The sequence below is a fragment of the Vollenhovia emeryi genome, unplaced genomic scaffold, assembly GCF_000949405.1.
Source record: "Vollenhovia emeryi isolate VEMERY1.0 unplaced genomic scaffold, V.emery_V1.0 DF939139.1, whole genome shotgun sequence".
NCBI classification, from domain to species: Eukaryota; Metazoa; Arthropoda; class Insecta; order Hymenoptera; family Formicidae; genus Vollenhovia; species Vollenhovia emeryi.
In genome coordinates this window covers 617,315-639,263 of record NW_011967227.1, presented here as the reverse complement: position 1 = coordinate 639,263, position 21,949 = coordinate 617,315, and the positions used below count along the sequence as shown (strand labels likewise).

Below are 21,949 nucleotides of genomic sequence, written 5' to 3'. Positions count from 1 at the left end.
TCTCATTGTCAGGCCTGTCATTTGTGAAATGTAATCGCTTATTATTTAAAAACTATTATAGCCTCGACATTTTTGTATTAGAATTTTTGTCTTGAAAGTTTCCAAAGAATTTATGATTAAAAGGATATCCGGTGGTTTTAGTACACCCTGTATAATTCTCTAATTTCAATTACAAAAGCCAAGATAATGTTTATATTTTACGAAGAGTAGAAGAAATTAGTTAATATAGAAATTACCTAATAATATATGCTATATTATTAATAGAAATTGCTTTGTAATTGCTTCTAACATTACAAAAGAGAAAAGGAGAGCTAGATTAAATTGTCAATTTTTATCCGATCGTTTATTCCTCGGATTTCGCAGCGTCCAACTCGATTTTTGCAATTTCGACACTGAATCATTCCACTCCATGCTTGGGACTTGAGAGTCATCTGATAGACGGTCCCTGGATACCAACTCACCTACCTACCTACCTACCTATCTACCTACCTACCTATCTTTCCAGCTCCAGTCAGCCGGCTCACGTAGTTACAAGCAAGTTGTACGGACCTCTTTGTTGCATTCCGCCACGAACGCTCGTGCATGACGACGACGTCGGCAGTGTCCAGTTTCATTCACGAGGGGCGCCGTAATTCCCGATGGAGCGCTGGAATTTGTTTCAGAGGTACGCCGTGTACATATGAAGGAACGAATTTATAATTCTACGCGCCGCCGCACGAGATGGTACACCCACGATCACGACCGGGATGGCAATCTCTGTGTGTGCGCGCGCATTCCCATCTTCCGGCTTGTGTCAAACGGCGGACTAAAGACCGAATGTCTGTCGTGCGAAGATATCGCGTTTAGATTAGATCGCAGATTAGATAGACTCTGTGGAGTTAAAGACCACTTATCAAAATCGCGCTCACTAGCGGAGCGGTATTACCATTACCGGTTTTATAGGCAGTATACGTCCCCTTCCTCTAAGCTTTGTAAATTGGTCGTGCAATTAATGTTTTAAACCTAAGGTATTTACAGTGTGCCGCGTCCTCTTATTCTTCGACTGTTTCTCACATTGGCATCGTTTCAATGTAAATATGTAAATGCATAAATCCAACGAGTCCTTTATTTTCAAATAAAGTTTATCTTAACAGAGTGTCCATTAGTCGTCAATATTCTATGAATTGCATTAACTCTACATGTAGTAAATATTAAGATTGCAATTGCAGCATGTCACAAATCTTAAATCTTGTGGTGAGATTTAAGAAATTCTTTAGATTTAATATATTCTTCTTTAGTCCCAGTCTACAATAGAGATTTAAGCCCTAAGCCTTAAGAAATTGACTAATCACAGTCGCGCATTCTACTCATACTTGACCGTGATTGGCCAATTTCTTAAAGCTTAGGGCTTAAATCATCTATTGTAGACTGGGACTTAGACATCGCCGATACCACGTGTATTTTGAAGATCAAAGCCTTCACAGATTTATAATTCGGAACACATTTTCATAATTAACGTAATATTTAATTACAAACACGCTTGTAGCCTTCAATTTTATCTAATTCCAAAAATAAGGGCGCGTTAATGCTAAGAAGAACGCATAATTTTTCTTCTTAATTGGCGTGTTCTTGCATTAATTCGATAAATTAAATTGATATCGGCAAACATCAGAAGCAGTCGAAAAAATATCCCCGAGGCGATCTTACTTTAGATCGTTCATAAATATCGCTAAAAATCCTCGCTCCAGCGGCTAAAAGGATGGCGTCCAAGCGAGATCGGGATGAAAAAGAAGAAGACGATGGAAGGAGCAGAAGATCGGGCGAAGACTGCCGGGTTGGGACGAGAAGAGTTTCGCTCTTCGAGTGCAACGATCCGCGCGACCGTTCTTTCTCAGCGAGAAAGGCGTTACGGCATTATATTTTGGGAGTACAGAATTAATATTCATGAACCAAAGCGAGCGAGCGAGCGCAGCAAGGACGCCGTGAACGGAACGTGTCCATGCGGAGAGATGACGGACAGGTTATGATCGGAATAAATGCAGCCGGGGGACCTTTCCGAAAATGATTACAAATTACGGATTTTCGGGCAGGGCAGACGTGGCTCACATCACCACCGCTGCTTACAGCCTTATTCGCGCGATGCCACACGGTATCTCTGGGGATCATTGACCTTTCTCGAGAGAAAACGAGTACTTCCGGAAGATATTATCCGAAACGATGTAATATTTCGGATCGTCGTATTTACATAATCGCGCTATTAGTCTGCCGATTTTGCTAATCCTGTTTTCCCAATCTCAAAGAAATTTAACGACCAATTCTTTCGATCGTGACCACAATTTTGCCCAGATAACAATTGCAATTAGGCATTTCCTTTTGTTACAGCTCAATGTACAAGAACCTCTGCTTTTGCTTACGGCATGCTCGATTAATTCTTATGAATCTATATTAGTTTCCCATAATTTCATTGGGAATTAATTTTATTTAATCAATATTTGATCAGCCAAGCCAAATAAATTATATCTCCATTTGGATTCATTAAAATAACATCTGTCCGATCTGTGAAATTATTACGAGGGAGAATATAAAGGGTCTGCAGTTAAATACTAATGCAAACTAGAAGTCCCTAATCTGCGGTTTTCTAGAAATGTAATTTCAAGCGTAAAGCTCCACAGAGCTTTGGATTAATCTGTTCAGAATATAATTTTACGTAAATCTCAAAATATTTGTGTGTCTAAATTTTAAATCCGCGTACGTTGCTGAACATACCCGAGAAGAATATATCTAACTAAAAATTTAATTTTTAGGAAATGGCTACTACAATCGCTTCGTTTACTCTGACTCCATATATATTTTCCACACGTTTCGTTTGTTCGTAAAATCACTGCTTGTGCAACAATTCCATCAAAACGCTGCGTATTGCGTTATACACATCACAATACTTTCCGGCAATAAAGTCGCTATTTCCGAATTTCACGGTTTCGCAAGCGCTTTATGCGCGGTTGCGAGGCGGAGCTAACTTCTTCTTGATGTACCACCTTCGCGAAGCATTTCCGAGAGGCGCCGTTTGCGTTTCGGAGAGGAGCGCGTCTTAAAAACATTTACATAATCGCTACGTAACGAAATTCCTGCACGAATCATTCGCGAGAGATCCGCGCTGAGCGAGAATAGCGTTAGCATTAATTACGTATTTTATTGAAGGAACTGTTAAGACTACTATACTACTAATAAATAAGTACAGTCAGGTTTATTTAATTATTTACACAAATGAAATTTACATTTACACTTTATTTTATATTAATTTAGAATTTTATAATTGAATAAGAGCATTACAAGCTACTAATATGAACAATTAGCCGATGTTCGTGAGTTCTTTTATAATAATGTTAATTTAGAATGCATTTTAAACCGTTTTGTTAAGCAATTAAAAATTAGTTTAAATATTATTTGATAAATATTTTAACTTTCGACTAATATGTTTTCTTGCTGACGTCTAAAAATTATTATACTTTTGAAATATGTATTCGTATATCACTTAAGAACAGAGGAATCTGAAAATTGCTTTTGAACTGCCCGGCGTAAAAAACCTATCGCTAAAGGGAACTCGTAAAAAATTTTTACAGCTGTTACGGTTGAAAGTTTCGTCGATCGCGAACGCTTTAAACATCATATTTAATAGCACACTTTGCCTTGTGTCGCACGCGAATTAGTTCAGGAAAAAGTAATGGTCGCATAAAAGTTTCCAATGACTTGTGAAACCTCGCCGTCTGATCGCGCCACGGATGATACCAATTAACGGCAGTGAAACCTTCTTCCGCGACATCTTTCGTTTTGTCTTCTCTTGCTCTTGCACTCACGCGCGAAATCTACCGTGGGAATTTTCGATGATCCGCGAATTTTCCGCGAATCAAGGCCGCTACGTGATCTATTCCCGCAATAACGTTGAGAAGCGCCGCATTGGTCCATGAAGCGTGGTTTTACGAGTTTCTTGATTTTATAGCATCTTGAAGATTTAATACGACATTGTTTCTGCGTTTACTTGTGTTTATTAATGAAAAAAAGAACAATTTATTTCGTATATGATTGCGGATAATTTCACCACTTGAGTTTTAAACATAAATTACATATTTATTACGCACGGAGGTTTCCTTATTTCTGTTTTAAGTTAATTTCCATTTTATTGCGAAATAAACAGAATATAGTGATTTATGACAATCCTCTATGTACTTTCTGTATAGTCTAGGGACAATAAATACAACTGTAATAAATTAAATTTTATAATTAGAATCGTGATGACAGAACTTTTAAGAAATGGATCTGTTTATCTATTTTAAACAATACACTGTATCTCTGCACTATTAATTTCCCAAGTAATGACGAAAAATAATACATCGTCCACGTCCATGTACGTATTTTTCTGCATTACCTAAGAAATATTTTGCAATTTATTTTATGCAAATAGTTTTTTTATCGATCACAGCTATGTAATAGTACGAGGAAAATAGGAAACAAATATTTGTGTGCCGGTTGGCAACGAGGAGACATCTTTATCGAGTATTTCTTCGATAACAATCGATACTGTATCATTCTATTCCCACGTCCGCCAGTTGCACTGGAACGATAAATTCGCGTGCCGTCGTGCGCCTCGGAACTCCACGACAATGCGGGCGAATCTCGTTGCAATTTTTCGTTATACGCGCCATGTTACGATACTCGAGACGTCGTTTACAACGATAGAGTGAGATAGATCCCGAACGAATGGACTTCATATAACTGGTTTATGTCTCGAGGGCAAAGTTCTCTTCGCGAGCGTAAACGTAAGCGCACATAAAAGCGTGACATTCTCACGTATGCATACGTGTCTACGTGAGTGTAACTTTATAAATGCAAAATTCAATTACAGAACGAAATATGACATCGTTATTCATTGTCTCGGAACGATATATGCAGTATTTCTCTTCTCATATTGGTTTATTCGCAAGTAGACTGCGAACGTATGGCCATTTCCATATTATTGTTGCACCAAACAATATGAAGATAAGTAAATTATATGCTGTAAAAGGATTTGATAAATTGATATTACATTTTATTACTGGAGAAATTTACTTTCTAAGATACACAGCATTTATTCCAAATTATGTACAAGACGTCACGTTCAATAAAGAAACTTTTGAGATTCGATAATAATAGGAAAAGAATAATAATTATGCATAGAGATTATAATAAATTCATAAATATTAATTGAAATGTTTCAACGAATATAATGTACATTCAAAATTTACTCGACTAAAAAGTCTGTAGTCTTTTAGGAAAGAAATGATAATCTAAATTGTTAATGAAAAAGACATAGAATGCTGTTGTACAATCTACGTAATATATAAATACAATATGAGATATTTGAGAAGTGCATTTGTAAAGATAATTTGTACATGACAAATGAAATCATCGATATCACCATATATCATTCTATACACCTTTAATAAGTCGTATTGAAATATAGCATTTAAGATATTATTGAGAGGCAGTAAACAGTGTAACATCGATAACAAGGTTACGATATTGACGTCAAGACTAATAAAATTTCCATCCTCTTAAACGGTGACTCCAGATGCACCGTGCCTCTATGTCTCTTCATCGATTTAATTCTCTGAAACATTGGACGCGAAGGTCATTTTATTAATCCAGCAATTGGATGGATGCTTAAAAAAGCTCGACGAATCCAGTCGAGTCGAACAGTTTAATCGGATAATAGCGCGATAATTAAATGCGTATCGACAGCATGTTCTTCTCCTCGTCCCGTTTTTGTCCTTCTCGCTCATTCTTATACTCTTGAATGACAATGATTTCTAAACTAACTGAATAACGGCATTCCGTCATAATATAATAGATAACTCTCTTAAGCTTTGATAAAATAAATATTCGACTTTCTTAATTTTTGACAAAACGCTAATATTTACAGAATATAGCGTCAGAAATAATTGTAGTAATTATTCTGTATTTTATTGGAATTAACAAAATTTTTCATTATTGAGAGGCAGAAATTAATCATTTCCGAAACACTTTCTTCTCTCGCGCGTGTCATATAAAAACAAGCAGAAGCACTCGAAAATGGAATCATTCATAGAAACGTTCATATAACGGGTACCTTAAAGCGCATTCATGTTTTCCGAAATTACAGAGATATGTTTAAAACGCTACCCACGGTTTTATTTCTATATTGTGCAATAAATTCTGATATTTTGCTGCGCACAGTTTATATATCAGCGAAAGCGGTGATTATTTTCGCCAAAAAGGATGGGATATAGTCATATACATTGTGTATGTGTGTGTGTGTGTGTGTGTTGTGTGGCCACCGCAGGATTTCATTTCCATATTATTCTGTGCATTTTTGTATTTTTCCCCGTACGCAAACATCGCATCATTTCCATCTGTATGCTGATCAAATAGCATCGCCAATTTCAACTATATATTTCATGGCTACACATTTTGGCCATATAGATTGTATTCGTGTGAGACAATATGTCACAACACTGTACTATTTTAACGTACTATTTTAAGTATTTGTTAAGCTTGTATTATCGCATGCTTTATTATTCATTAAGAACCGACTTTTATTGAGCTGTAAAGAGCATTTAATTTCCTAATTATTTATTATCAAAGAGTTATCGATACTCGTATTCCGATGGCTGGGTATTTCGGTGGCAATAATTTCGAGGCTCGCGTAACACAAATTCGGAGGATCAACGCATGTCGATATACATATTACGCGCATATGTGCACATTGTGTACATATGTGTATATGAAAATGGAGAAAATGGTCGGGCGACCGGAAAGTATCGTCCTTCCTGTCTCCGAAAGAAAACTGGTTTGGATTTTGTATCGGAGAGACGGCCGGGTATATGCCGTGGAAACGAAAGAGAAAGCCTGAGGCAATCTAATACGTCAAAATAGTTGCCCGTGTTCGACGTAACTTCTAGTCCTTCACTGTAGGAAAGCTTTAAAGCAGAAATAAACCTCCCAGACTCGGTGATCGTTCTTCGTAACAGTAAAGTTGAAACGAAGACGAACATCCCTAACGAGAGTAAACTCGATTTCGGAACAACGCAACCGAACCTTCCTTAATGAGCGGTAGTTTCATTAACTCAACGCATTGCAATCGTCTTAAGCACCGCTTATAAAACTACCGATAATTCCAATTTGCGGAAACGTGCCTGTTTCTAACTAGTGAATTTCGGGATAACCTGTGTTGTCTATGCAATGAAATAGATTTGTGGCTCGAACAAAATAGTACTAATATTCCTGTAAATTTTCCAATTGGGACAATTTTCCTTTTCGGAAATGATCCTTATTATCAACTTTCGCGACAAATATTCAGATTAGAAATTTTCCGTCATTTTGTGAAAGTTGATTTCGATCGGAAAGCAGAGATCCCCGCGCCGTAATGAGGGAAAACGGGTATCGTTTTTAAAAAAAATAAAAAGAACCGCGGAACTCCTCTTCACTTCAAAGTGAATATATCGATTTATCGGATATTGTCGCTAAAGTGACAAATGAGTTCTAAAACTTGACGCAAGTTTATCTTTTTCAGTTTTCAGTTTCTAAAAAAGTTCTTGACAGGGCAACTATCGCGGACGAGATCGTGCTTCTCTCCGTCAAGAAATATGAACAATGTACGAAGCATATATGTATACGTACATGTCATACGCACGTATGAGTTCAAAGGTATTGATAACTTCGCCGCACCTGGCGTGCTCCTCCGGTAAAAGAAAATCGTAAAAGAATAGACGGTCCTCTCTGAATTTTCAATTTTCTTTTATCGTTATTCTAAAAGAGCAAAATTTTATTCAATTTTGGCGGTGTCCATTGATGATCTTTCCGATGTATTATTATTATACGCGAGTATTTTCCCAGTACTTCTTTTCAAGGAAAATGATCAGAGCGTATGTCTACATTTGAAATGTATATAAATGTTTATAAAAACCTTGCACATTTTACAAGCGCAGACAACGTGTTCCGTAAGGAAATATGAGTATATCTACTAGCGAATTCGGTTAGTTGCACCTGAGTGCATGCCAAGGCTTGTTTACAGTCAATTCTTATATTTAAGGATCTTAAATATCTCTTGAAATATTTCTTAGCCAGTAAAATGATCTGTACAGCATCCGTACGGATTATTTTGTTTTTCGGCTAAATACTTTTTGAAGGTGTATTTAAGACAAAGTTGCATATAAGAATATTGACTATAAATAAGCCTTAGTGTGCTCTCTGTGCGCACTAGTGCAAGGAACCGAATATGTTTTTTCTTACTGAATTAAACAAATATTTGCTCGCATGACTGTACGAATTTATCTTTCTCTGCAAAAAGAAAGTGGTTACTCAATGAAATATTGCTCCTATTCATAACGATAGCGCTATTTTTGCCGTACTTACTCAATATTACTGTCAGCTGTCTCATCATTCAAGAAATTTTAACGACACCTAGATAATATCGCGTGTTCTCAGTTTATACGTTGGCCAAGTCGTTACCTGTCCAGCAAAGCACGAACGTTTTAGAGAAGAATACAATCTAGTTCGCCTCTTCGCTCGCATGTTAAATCGTCGGTGGTGGCTTTTTTAAGGTTAATAAATCCGCAATGCGCAATGAATTGCAGGAAAGCAACGGAGAGAATTTCTTCTTTTTTTTATATGGCGCTTAAGCCATCTTACTCTTCCACTTGATCTTTCAAAAATGTATTACAAAGTCCTTGTGCTATCCTGTAAAACCTGTAAAACTTTTGTCTATTTTAACGATACGATCGTACCTGTGTCGATTTATCTTCACTTGAACATGTGAAATTAAAGCAACACGAAGAATTAAACGAAGCGAAATCCATCGAAATTTACAAATGCAAACCATAAAAATGAAATTAATTCCTCGAGGAAACCGTGAAGAGTAATATTATACGTTTCAGAAACGAGAATATGTGTTCTAAATTAAATCGATAATTTCCAGAAACATTTTGTATTGCATTCATCTGTTCGCATTGCTGCCTTATCGTGCATTAATGTACGTACATCGAATTACACGCACAACGTAATATTTGTCTTGTCTGGGTGAATTTAGCGAAGGTACGCGCCGTGTATGAGGTCGACTTTGGAGTAACGTGCTAGCGCCGAGCGTCGCGAGCGAGCCAGGTCGTTAATCTGCGACTGCAATCTCATTTCTGCTAATTGGCTGATAGGCGCGCTCGATATGGACGATACGGTGTTGCACGCGGACGTACGTGCACGTGGAAAGGGCTGAAGAAGGTGCCCGTGGAGAAAAAAAAGGGCACGATGGGTACTTACAACGCACACGCGCGTGCTACAATCTTCCACATGGGCCTTTTCAACGGAGACACTCGTGTTCATCCTCGACTACGCGCGCGTCCACTCCATTCTGATTCCTTCTCTTTTTCCTCTCTGTTTTTGTTTTTCTTATACCTCCCCTTCTTCTTACATCCTTCGTTTTTATCCCCCCCTGCCGTGTCTTCAAGTCCTCTCGCTTGGCACATCCACCTTTTTAATCTTCGTATTTATCTATTCTTTTCTCATGACAACTTCATTTTGTCACATCCTCCGTCGCTCTTCTTCCTTTCTTTATCGTTGTTGTGGATACAATTACATATTTGATCTTAATCTTAATTACTTTATTACAGATTCATCTGTAATTGATATAAAATAATGGTATTAAGAAATACCTATGTGCACAGTTTCTTTGTGTGCAAGAATTATGTGTTCGTACAGTGTATCTCAAGAGAATCTTCATTCTTATTTACATATACATAAATAATTCATAGTTAATTTACATATATTACTATTAATAATCACTTATTGCCGTTGCATTTTAACAATTCAGTAATTGTCACGGTCTTATGAATGGGATAAATTATTTTCATAAATGTGCCTCTAATTTTCATAATTAGATTACATTGCATCTGATATTAATTTTTCTCGTTTATTGTGTGATTAGTTTCTATTTTTTTCCTCGAGAAAAGTTGATCTTATTCAGTCCTCTTTCCTTTGCATTTTTTTTCCCTTTCGCACGTGGCCCCGTCCATCTCCATCGGTGCTCTTAAATCCCATAAAGCTTCATGGGCTTATTTGGCGAGAAAGCGTTGGGCCAAGTGCAAACTCGTGCAACTCGCACGTCTCGTTGACGACGAGTCCTTAAAGGATAATAAGGCATACGACGTTAATAGCTTCCGCCATGAGAACCTGCGTGATAGAAGATAAGTCTAGACGCACAAGTGGATTTTGTCTGTCTAGTGAATTTTGAAGAACGTCGCAAACAGGACGCGCAGGGTCAGATATTACGATTAGTAAGCTATTCGACGAGAGAAATGCGAATGATATAATTGGAATTGTGCAAACAAAACGGAGATTGCGTTCAATAACATGTGTTTGTGAGGTACAAGCCTGAAGATTAAACTCAAATTAATAAGAATGCGAGGGAAATTTGGAATCCCGCTAATATTGAGAATACTATTATTTAACGAAAGAAATTTTGTGTTCGATGAAAGGGAACTGTTTGAACATCTTTCTTTTCGATTAAGAATTATAAAGGGAACCAATATTAGAGAGTTTTCCCAGTGACATCGTAGACATCGATGTTCATATCATATTAACATACGTTATAAAAAGGATAAAAAGAATAGGAAACGGAAGAAATAATACGTACAAGGTAGCTAATAACGCGCGTTCCTCGTACGAAATAATAACTCTGGTATCTGCGTTCGCGAGATAGGTTGAATGAAGTGAGGACAGATAGCGAAACTAGAGAAATACCAGCTTTCCATAAATCATATGCATTTCTCTCTTTTATTTGCGCGTCGCGCCGTACATGAGACCGCCTATCAAAAAAGGCGACGAAAACTATAGCAAGAAAAAAAAGCGAAATAATTTTCCAGTATATTTCTGCTCGCGAGTATGGCGATGTGGAAGGAAACAAAAGCCGTCAGATGCTTGGTGTGCGATTTCGATGCGGGATTTTGCGCGGCTTAACAATCGATAACGGACCGGCGAAACAATGTAATTTTTGCAGCCGTATATGCAGTTACCCGTTGAAGCACAAAAGTCCGATGTGAGTAGTGGCATGCTTTGTTTTTTCGATGGAAATGGAAACGAAATTTTCGCCGACCATCCACGAAGCAAGACGAATATTGTCCAATGTTATATTACACATGAAACGATGGTGGTTTAAGCGCGATGATTTACACAGGTGCGTTCGGGAGATTTTAGTCGAAACATCTTTGATAACATACGCGTACGCGTATCTCGCCAAGCAAGCATATACAGAAAATTTAATTTTATTACGTCCCAAGTTAAATATGAATGACTCGTGAGCCATAAAAATGCCAACTTTTTAAAATATTAACTAATTCAAACTAATTCAAACTCAAATGACGCATTTATTTTACGTAAAATAATTATTGAAGCTTATGGCAAACGATATAAATATTTATTTATTTGTTGTACATGAATGTCCCGCAAGAAAATGAAATACCGTTTCACGCGTAACAAGATGAGAAAGAGTTTCATTGATGCCACAGTTTTGGCGGTGTCGTATCTTTTTTTAAAGACAACTTGACTTCGGGGCCTGACACAGAGACGCGCAATGCTTTTCTACTTCATAGCGACACCCAGCGTCTCGGGCCGACGGTACGCGTTTCAATTTGCTGATTTCCAAAGCTCCCCGGATCAAGCCGGCTGATCTCCGGAAAATTGGATACGTGATGGGACTTCGTGGGATTCGCGTAGGAGTTTACGAGCGATCCTTGAATCTTTACTGCTCGCTACAGCGAGTTTGTCCTGCTCCTCGAAATATACGTCTGCTCCTTTCCGAGCGCGCACGCTAGGTATTGAATCTAATCAGCTGACAAATTTTCGTGGTTTCCGGCACGAAAAACCGTTCCTCGTATTTCAATCTGATGGATTATGTATAAGCAGTAGTGGGTAATACGTAAGACTCTCAAAGATAATAATTTCTTAGCCTTTTGCTTCCAAATACCCCGATTATAAAAAGTAATTTGCTCGAGACATTTGTATCTTGAAAGAAGGAAGTATTTGACAAAATAAAATAAGTTTTACCAAAAATTTCATTTAATGTAATGAATATTATAACGTATAAAAAATATCATCAGTTACTAGATAGCTGAATAATTAAAAGAATTGAGGAGTTTCAGACATTTTTCTTCTCTTTTCCGAAGCTTGCCTTCTCTCTCTCTCTCCCTCCCCCCTACTGTATCTATCTATTTCTTTCTTTTTTTTCGCGAGATTTATTCACGTTTATTCACAGAACTGACAATGAGTAGATATGTATATACGACCGGAAATGGTCTTTTATTTTTGCGCTTGTCGTGCATGTATAAATGCGACATTAATTAATCGATCTCGATGTTTCCGGCTAAATATAAGGGTGTCACAAAGAATCTTCGAATATATAAGCGCTAGCTCTTTCAGTTTCGGTAAATCGCCCTAGATATTCGATGACCACGATCCGAATGGTAGAAAGGTGAACTCTAGTTGCGGAAGCATGGATTCTGTTACTTACTGACTGATTGTAAGTTGACCTATTTTGCCTTATCTATTTCCGGCTGGAATATCACCTCGGTCGTAATTACACGCCACAGCAGATTTGATATCATAGCTCAGAAGACACCGTATTTCTATGTAGTTCAGTTCCAGGGAAATTTACAGTGATAATCATTGAAATAATAGATTGTATGAATGAGAGAGGGAGAGAGAGAGAGAGAGAGAGAACATACAACTAATGTTAATTGATATTTGTTCAATATTGCTAGGCAAAAATAAATATTTCTAATAAATGTTATTTTGATAAATATCATATATGATTCTTATGCGGATCTTCTCGAACACCTTGTACAACTATGCGACACATACACACACACACACACATGCGAGATCGTGATGGTTGGGATATCTACGAGTGAAGGAAGCCTTATTTCAGCGGCACGACGCACGGCGCGCATCTGAACGCTGCTACAACATCCCCGTGCCTACGGGCATCTGTATTCCTATAGAAAGTCGCTATGAAATACTCCTTTGCGTCTTCTACACTGACTCCATGGATCATCCTCGGTTTCCGTTCGTATAAGAGAGCTCAACGTTCGCGCTCCTCTTCGTCGCATTTATCGTTGACTATCTGATGACATTGCACGGGACTGCCGATTTTTCACAACAGATTTACAGAGATATGATACCGCGACGTACTATGTTTTTATTTTTTATCTTTACAGTCTGAATATATGCAGCCGAAGAAAAATTATTAACTCCGTTCCACGAAGCAATTTCTCATTCTTGTAGATTGTGAGTGTAAAGCTAGGGAAAAAATCGTATAACTACAAATAGATTCTTAATTAGAATGTTACTAATTCTTAATTATACGTTTCTCTATATTTTCAATGGTCTCTGTCGCTATTGTAACCTAAATCGTTTCTCCCGAAAAATTATTACCGGTCATCCGTAAATCTGTTTGTACACAAAATGTTAAAGAAACTTTTCAATAAAAAATTGTACGTAACATTCAATTAAATCATTACGCCCTGCCATTACATGAAAAAAATTCCCTATAAAGCAGATAAGTATAATTTACTCTTATCAATACACAATCCGTACCTTATATGTTTTATCTGATATTTTTTAAAATAAATAATTACATTTTGTATCCTTTATCTTTATTTGTATTTATGTTGGAGGTATCTTATTGCTCAAAGGATTACGTATCCAAGACGACCACCTTAGAAAGACCCCACCTTAGAAAAATCCCTAAGATCGTTCTTAATCTTCCAGGATTAAATATCCGTTTCATGTAAATAAATGAGGCTGTTCCCCAAGATATTTTTAATCCCAAAAGTTTCGTTAAAAAAAACCGAACAAAATGTGACAATTCGTAAGTTTTTGTTATACTGCCAGTAAAATCTCCTTTTTATAGAAATTATTTAATAACAAAGTTTGCAAAATTCTTAACAGTGAAGATCAAGTTGCCCCTAATACTGCGGATGGTCGATAGAATTAAACGCAATCTGCCAAAACTTGAAATCAATTTCAATTTAAATCCGATTTAATTAAATCCCATCGATCGCGTGTCGAGGAGTCGTTATGGAAACGACGGATAGGGAACATTGAACTCTGCAGAATGTTTATACTTGGTGATATGAACGTGAAGGCAAGAATTCTACTAACGCTGTGAAACAATTTTTAGGAGTTTCTGTTTATGTACAACTGCATTAAATCTTTTTTATTCGCGTTTTCATTCATTTACGTGTACGTGGTCGTAACACTTTTTACATGAAACAAAAAGTTCGCATAACTTGTTAAAGACTTGAAGTCTCTTCAAAATCTCAAACGAAAAATCAACGATATTTCTTATCGCGCATATCTATGTAACGCGGAATAAACTACAACAACACTCCAGTATTCACATATCGAAAGCACATCAAATATGATGCAGTATGCAATTACGTGTTAGTCTCCTTATCCGATCATCATTTCGTAACATCGGTGTCAAGCCTGATCGTGAATAACTTTCTCACACCCCGTATACACCGAGCCGGAACTAATTGCCGCTCGGGCGAGTAGCAGCTGGCGTCTGAAAGGAACTGGGTCGTTAGCCGTAGTTTAATGATGGCGAAGGACGAGGGCCTGGAGTATCTTGCGAAGGACGAACGTCGAGCGTCCTTTTATTCATTGGAGGACGACCCTCGAGCGAATCGATAATCCAACACGATAGGCCCGTCTGGCGGAGGAGAACGAGAAAGAAAGAGGGACGGCGGGGAGGGGGGGAGGAGGAGGGCACCGCTTGGCTCTCTCGCTCGGGCAAAACCGGCGACGAGAGAATCCGCGATCGACCGATCGTTAAAGTCTCCTCCGAGCCGCGATGGGCGCTTGGTTGATTCGATCGGCTGGCATAATTCGCGATTCGATTCGTTGTCTTCTTGCCGCATCTGATACCGCCCGCGGTATCGAGGCCCGAATAGGAACAGATAGATGGGCAGACAGATGTGTATATTAATAAACCTAAGCTGCAATTACTCCGAGGACACTCGGTATCACGACACCGAATAACACGAAATACTGCAATGTAATGCAATAAGATTATGCGGGATTATGTTTTGTAATTTAGTAGGTAATTAGTAATGCGAGCACTTGGTGAAAGTGTTAATTCCTCGTTGTGCTTGGAAGCCTTCTCAGGCATGATCAGAGATCGTAAAAAGCGACATACTTTACAACAGCGAGCATACAGTTCTACATTATGAACAAATTCAAAGAAAAAAGATAGAAATTTATGTTTTTTTTTAAGGGAGAAGTCAATTTCGAAGTAAATATATTATGTTTATAAAAAAAACAAAGTGAAATACTAGACTTTTGTAAACCAAGCCAATAGATCTATTAGTGTATCTGAATTAAAAAGTATTGAAGTAAAGTGTGATAAGTACTGCGCAAAGAGGTAGACGTAATTATAAAAGTGTAAAATCGCGATGCAACATCTTAAACTTCGCGTGATTGGATTTAAAAAAACTATTTTAAACGAAGACGATACGACTTTCCTTCGACTCAAGACTATCCAGGAAAGAAGCTGAAATGTGGAAAGTAGAAGAAGATCGAAATGGGGAAAGCGATTAATCTTTAAATCAACACACGATCGAACGTACGCTTCGCGCCACGCGGGAGTTTCATAATTATTATCTTAAACGGCGCCTCAGGCGCTCGATCGTTTATTTTTTTTTTTGGAATGTCGGTCGCTTTTCCTCCCCCCGTTCTTTCTTGTTGTTTTTCGCGACGAAATTGCGAGAGCCAGCCACGCGTGTTCGCAGAGATGATGAATTTGATACGCTCGCTCGCTCGTTCGACCGTAATTGCCGTCTCGAAACGGAACGCTCGAGCGAGAAAGGAGGAGCGCCGGATAAGAGGCGGATAATCGCCGCGGTTGACAAGCGATATCGACGAATGCGACCTTGCCAACTTTTGCGATCGGATCGGCTTTAACCATAAACCTGGGACACTCCTCCTTTAAGTATTTAACGCAAACTGGAGAGCTAAGTATAAGCCATGATGAAATAGTGAAAGGAAAATGTACCCTTCAGTGTTTACACACATGTGCAATGCACGCCAAGATAGAATAAAACCTAAAAATATGGAATAGAGAATCATTATAGCGCGACCTTTGAGAACAAAAAGATTTCTTGCGAATAAAGTAAACGGAAAGTGCAAAGCACTTTTTTCAGCGACTTCATTAGTGAATCTGGAATGTCGGATCTTAAATTAAATATTATTAAAATTAGTATCCACTGCTATCATCGATAAAATTATAGCCATATAGAGTGAGGCCCTAAAATAAAATAAAAATGTCTCTTAAAACCTTCCGTCTTTCCCCATTTCCATTCACAATCCTTTACAATCGTATTTAATGCCATAAATCTATAAACAGCCGTATTTCACAATTTCCACCTCTTTCACCGAGAAGCTCCTCGCGCCCGGTATTAAGCCGCCTTGGAATTCGTGAAATCCAATCTCGCGAGCTGTTTTCGCGGCCTTGTCACCCACGATTTATGGCTTCTGCGAGCGATCTTCGACAGCTTTGCCCGAACTAAAATATTTATACGGCCTCGCGTTGCAAGCGGTAGAATCCTACATTACGCAGATTGAAGATTGTGTTCGGCGACACATTTTATCCCCGGGAAGATCGATCCGTCTCCCTCGTCTATGACGATATGCAACATCCGGCTAATTAGAGATAACGAATAGCCTAGGTTCAACTAACGGCGGCATTCACACGTCCCACGCGCCTTGATTCGAGATGTGGGTAGCTCTTTCTCTATTTGTTAGACACCCTGTTGCGCTATTAAAGTGAATTATGGTGCTACCTGATAAGAGACACAATTGATTCTAAAAGAATAATTTCGACGAAATTAAAGTCATGAGCAGTAAATATATATTTCTTTTATTTGCAGTGACTGTAATTTACTCGGAAATACTTTGAGATTAATTGTCTTCAAGCTTAAATGTCAAGTGGATTTTATTTTAAGAGGAACTTTCTTTGAATTCTGATTAAATTTTGCTCAGGGTTTCACAGTTAAAGATATCTTTATTTTGTAAAACTGTTGAATAGTAATTTCTTAACGTTTTCACAAGGTATCTGTCATCCCAGCGAACATTCAGGAAGTTGTATGCAACTTTCTTGTGCCAGTTTAAAATTAATTTAATTTTAAGTTACTTGGGATTAATTATAAAATAAAATGTGTATTTTTGTTCGTTTAACTTAATTTTATAATACTTCTTGTGAACGTTCATACAATCTCAAGGCAAGTTAACAGGGTATATGGCATTCGTTTTTATTATTAGAATTACCAATTGTAATTCTATGTCCTCATTCTTACAACGTACTAGTTTGTCTTTCACTTTATTCAGATGAACTAATATCTTCGTATCAACTAAGGCGACATAAATAGTTGCTCACACTATTTCATACTAATAAAGTAGACTTGCAGGAACTTCAACGATGTGAAATCTGCATTATTCAAGCTGTTATCGCGGAATGATTATTCCGTCGTTTTGTTTTATGATACCATCCGTCTTACAAATATCGCACCGTGCCTTGTTTTTCGCGACCGCGTTACGAGACACCTTTGTGCGCATGCGAGTCTTTTGATTCTCACTTTATCTTATTTTCTTGCCCGAATGGAAACACAAAGCGGGCGCGATGTAATTGTATCTCTCGTAATAACGGTTTTACCGTGTCGAGCACCTTCTAATTACCGCATTGTGTGTCGTGCAAATACAATATAATGAGCGAAATACCAAGCGTATTATAAACAGCGCAGATTGCTTCGCAATGTTGTCGTTTATAATCATGTATGAAGATATATTATCCGCAGAGACTGGAGTTGGCGAAAGAGGAAGGAAAGCAAGACAATTTTTCTTTTTTATTACAGGCAACGTTTTTAATCGCACGGGAAATAGCTGCGGGACAATGACTTCTAATTTATTTAAAATAGGATACAGTAAGAATTCACTTTTATGGAATATATATTTGTTTCTCCGTTCGCTAGCTAAGGGAATAGCTATATATTATTTTGCAGTTTTAATGTCTGCCAAAATTGTCTTCTCGCGTGTGCAACAAAGCATAGCTTTTTAAAAAGTAGGATTTATTTAAAATTAGCTGGCAAATGTTTTACGATTGCATACAATATTGTTTTTATAATTATATCTTATACTTATTGAAGCTAAAACATTTCTTTCGAGAGCGTTTTCTCCAACTCTATTATTCATCGTTGAAAGGTTGCGTTCGTGACACAACAGATCCCGGACATTGTAAGAGGAAAAGCGGACTTTGTTTCAGTATCGTACAGTTGAACTCTTCCGATTAAAGGTGGAATACTCACTTATGTCGAAGCTGTAACTCTTGACTGGACAGATAATTTCTTTTACTCTACAAAGGATCGTTAGAAACTATCTGTAAATTCGACAATGCTTTAGCGTCTAACGTCAAACATCTTTAACTTCGCGCTTCTAATAGAAATCGCGTCGTGTTTGAGAATTCATTTCCGGCTCATCCGACTCAAACCGAGCCTTATTAAAATCATAGGCACCTATTGTTCCCTCCTTTCGACGCATCCCATGTATTTCGCACTCGAGAATTTCCCTATTGTGCCTGCACAAAGTAGCTATAGTTAGGCGCATAGTTAGCCGCATACCATAACCCACGGTTCGTTGCGAATAGTCGAACCGCACATTACGTAAGGTCGGCTGTAACGATCCAGATAGGCACGGCTTACCTTGAACCGTATACGCTTCTAAGGGTTTAAGGGTTAAACGCTCCTATGAGAATAGAACGTGCACGATGGTTCGACACCTTTATTAATATTATCATGGATTTGTTGCATTTGCAATGATATTATTACAGCTGGATTCTCGAAGTAAGAAACATTAATGAAGGCTATTTCTTCATGTACAAAATAATATAATGTATAATATTATTTAACAAACTAATAAAATTCGTAAGGCTCAAATGTGATAAACACAAATTTGTGTGTGTCTAAATATTTCATATTTCAAATGTATTGCGAAGAACATTACCTCATATTACCTCAATGATAATGTATTATTATTATTAATACAAAAAATAAAATAAACATTACTATCTAGGTTATAGTTTTCCAAGTCTTAACATTGTTATATATACTTTAATTGCGTTGTCTATTCAAGGATATCTACGTTTATCATTTTCGTAATTAATGAGATAAAAACTGTTGAACAAATCTGCTAGCAATTAGCAAACAACCGTATAGTTTGGCGGGATGGTTGAATTGTAGCCATGAGAAGCAAACAATTCGATGGAATGGCACGAAGAGATAAATTAGCGCGATAGCAGTAATTATATTGTATCAATGTTGTAACATCAACGATGATTATTCTAAACTTGGTATTTGGCCTCGGTCTCAACGTCACGACGAATGTACAAGAGCTTATTTGCATTTCGTAGGGAAACGCTTGTCAAAACGCATATATACTCTATTTATTCATCACGTGCATATACTGCGTATTAAGTTCATCTTTCGAAATGATATCATCAAATGAGGAAGGTTTCACATGCAAATGTTGTCCTCCCCTCCTCTCGGTCGGCTTCATTTCAATTCTCTAATAGCTCTTTTCCATTAAAAAAAATTAATTATCGTTTGATATCAAGTTAATTGGTCATTACATGCGAGAGACTCCTCGCTGATGCTCTCACAACATGTGAAGATTATAACTTACTTGCCACGCCGTGCTCTATTGAGATAGAAAGAGAATTTCAACGTAAAAGAAAAAAATTCCCGTGCAGCATTGTACACGTCCCGGAGCCGTTTCGATTTGAAACTTACGTGAAATATATTCAGTCGTTTGCATACAAAAAAAAGGCCGAGAAAGCGGTCCTGCGGCGTAAATTAGTCGCCCACGCTGGAAGAACCCAGGTAATCGTTTTTTATCCGTGGGAGAGACGGAAATGCAAACGAAGAAAATCGACTTGGCCGGGTCACGCGACGAGTGCACGTGTCTCGTTGCATTGTCTCTCGGAATTGGGTCGGCGCGGCGGGTGCGAGCTCACGAAGGTAGGTTTCACCTCGATATACCCGGCGGTTAATAACTTCCTCCCGCGAAGTCCTCCGGGTGCGATCACGCGCGATTCAATCAAATCGCAGTGAAAGCGCACGATTCCATTTATTAATGCGCACACAGCACACGCGCGGCGTCGGGAAGGTAACGGCGGTGGCGTCGCGCCTCCGAAGATGAGAGGAAAGATTGTCTTTACCAGATAAGGCAAGATAATATGCTGATTTCTTTAAATTGGAACGCTCCTTGGGTGTGCTGCGGTCGGACGAGCACTTCGATAAATAACCTAACTCCTTATCATGCGCGTACGCGTTTACTTTTACGTGTGGGTGTACGTGCGTCGCGGCCACGGCAGGAAATTCGTTGTTTCGACATGTTATCGTCTTTAAAGAGATTTTAGAGCAACAACGGTGAAGGGAACACGTCCTTTCGAAGTACTCGTCGTGTTCACTTCTTTGATTTTTATCGGATTACGCTCGGGATATAACTATCGAAGTATCGAAATATTGTGTTGCAACAAAAAGATTCGTATTGTATATAAAAATGTGAAGAAATTTTATGAAATTATATTGTAAGGCAACAAAATCAATTCTAATCAAATAAAAAATGTAATAAATGCTTTAAATGCTTTAAATATTCTTTAAATAATTATGTCTTAACATTTGATTATATTTGTAAATTTGTAATACACCGAGTAATAATTGTATAATACAATTAATTGTAAAAAGAAGTAATATTAAGATTGATAAACAGACATTATTTTTTCTTATTAACATAATGTTTAATTTTTCAATCTCTTAATTACAATGGAGAATATGGAGAAGATATTTCTGTTGCTATTTATTGCTAAATATTTAATTATAGGCGTGCAAACATTATAATTACACAGTACAATTTAAGTGCGTATTTAAATGATGGATTGTCACTTCGCTTAATAGCTTTTCATACTTTCGTTAGACTGGCAGTAATAATATGATACACGAGTTGAAAATTACTTCCGTGATTATTTCCGTTAATGGCGAAATTATCTTTTCATTTAATAATTGTTAAATCTGCGATATAACTGAGATGTCGTCCCGTATCAAGATCTCTGGGTACTTATTTTCGCATTGAAGACGATTAAGCTGCTATCTACATATCCACGTGCGCAAGGCGCTTTTGTGTGCGTGTAGTACGCGTGTAATTACATCTTTTTGCCGTTTCTTCGGCTTGCTTAGTTTGCACAGTAGCATGGTTAGCTTGTTAATGTAAGGCAATGAGCTGGCCAGGTAACTTAATCGCAAACTTCTTTTACACTCGTGAACGCGTGAAGGGTGTTACATCATTCCGTGCGATGCATATCACCAGGGTTGGGAAGTAACTCGTAACTTGTAACGAATTTACAGTTACAGTTGCTTCTTTTTGGCAACTCTAACTTAACTTCGTTACTTTTTCTCTATCTGTAACTGTAACTTGACTCAGTTACATTTTTTCGATAACTAGTAACTAATTTAATAGTTACATTATAGTATATTTTTTAAACCTTCACTTAAACGCATAGGCCTTGCCTTTGCGTATAAACGCCTCCCTAGAAACACAATTCATTGGCTGTACATTGGCTAACATTGGTTATGTTGGCAGTGAATTGGCAAATATTTCCACAATATAACACCAATATTGTAAGTTTCTGCGACGTGGTTGCGTTTATTTTAATTTTAACCGATAAAAACAGACCGACTTGCAGAGGCCCTCCACCAGCCCCACCAATTTCGATCGGCGGTCCTCTTTTCTTTACAATAATCATTTTCTTTTGACATTTTTATCATTATTATATTTTCATCACAATTTTATATTATAATATATT

General features: G+C 37.6%; 2 protein-coding genes across 3 annotated transcripts in view; both read left to right on the top strand.

The window, feature by feature from the left end:
- The window catches only part of LOC105567246 (flocculation protein FLO11-like), a 49,245-nt gene extending 37,176 nt beyond the window's left edge, over positions 1-12,069 (top strand). The window contains exon 10 of one of the 2 annotated variants that reach the window (XM_012021960.1): positions 11,576-12,069. In XM_012021960.1, the coding sequence (XP_011877350.1) occupies positions 11,576-11,584 (9 nt within the window). In that variant the 3' untranslated portion in view covers positions 11,585-12,069. Of the gene's footprint in view, positions 1-505; positions 1,163-11,575 lie in introns of those variants that run through there. The other variant, XM_012021959.1, reaches the window with a different exon arrangement.
- The window catches only part of LOC105567248 (FH1/FH2 domain-containing protein 3), a 147,669-nt gene that overhangs the window by 8,662 nt on the left and 117,058 nt on the right, over positions 1-21,949 (top strand). The window lies entirely within an intron of this gene.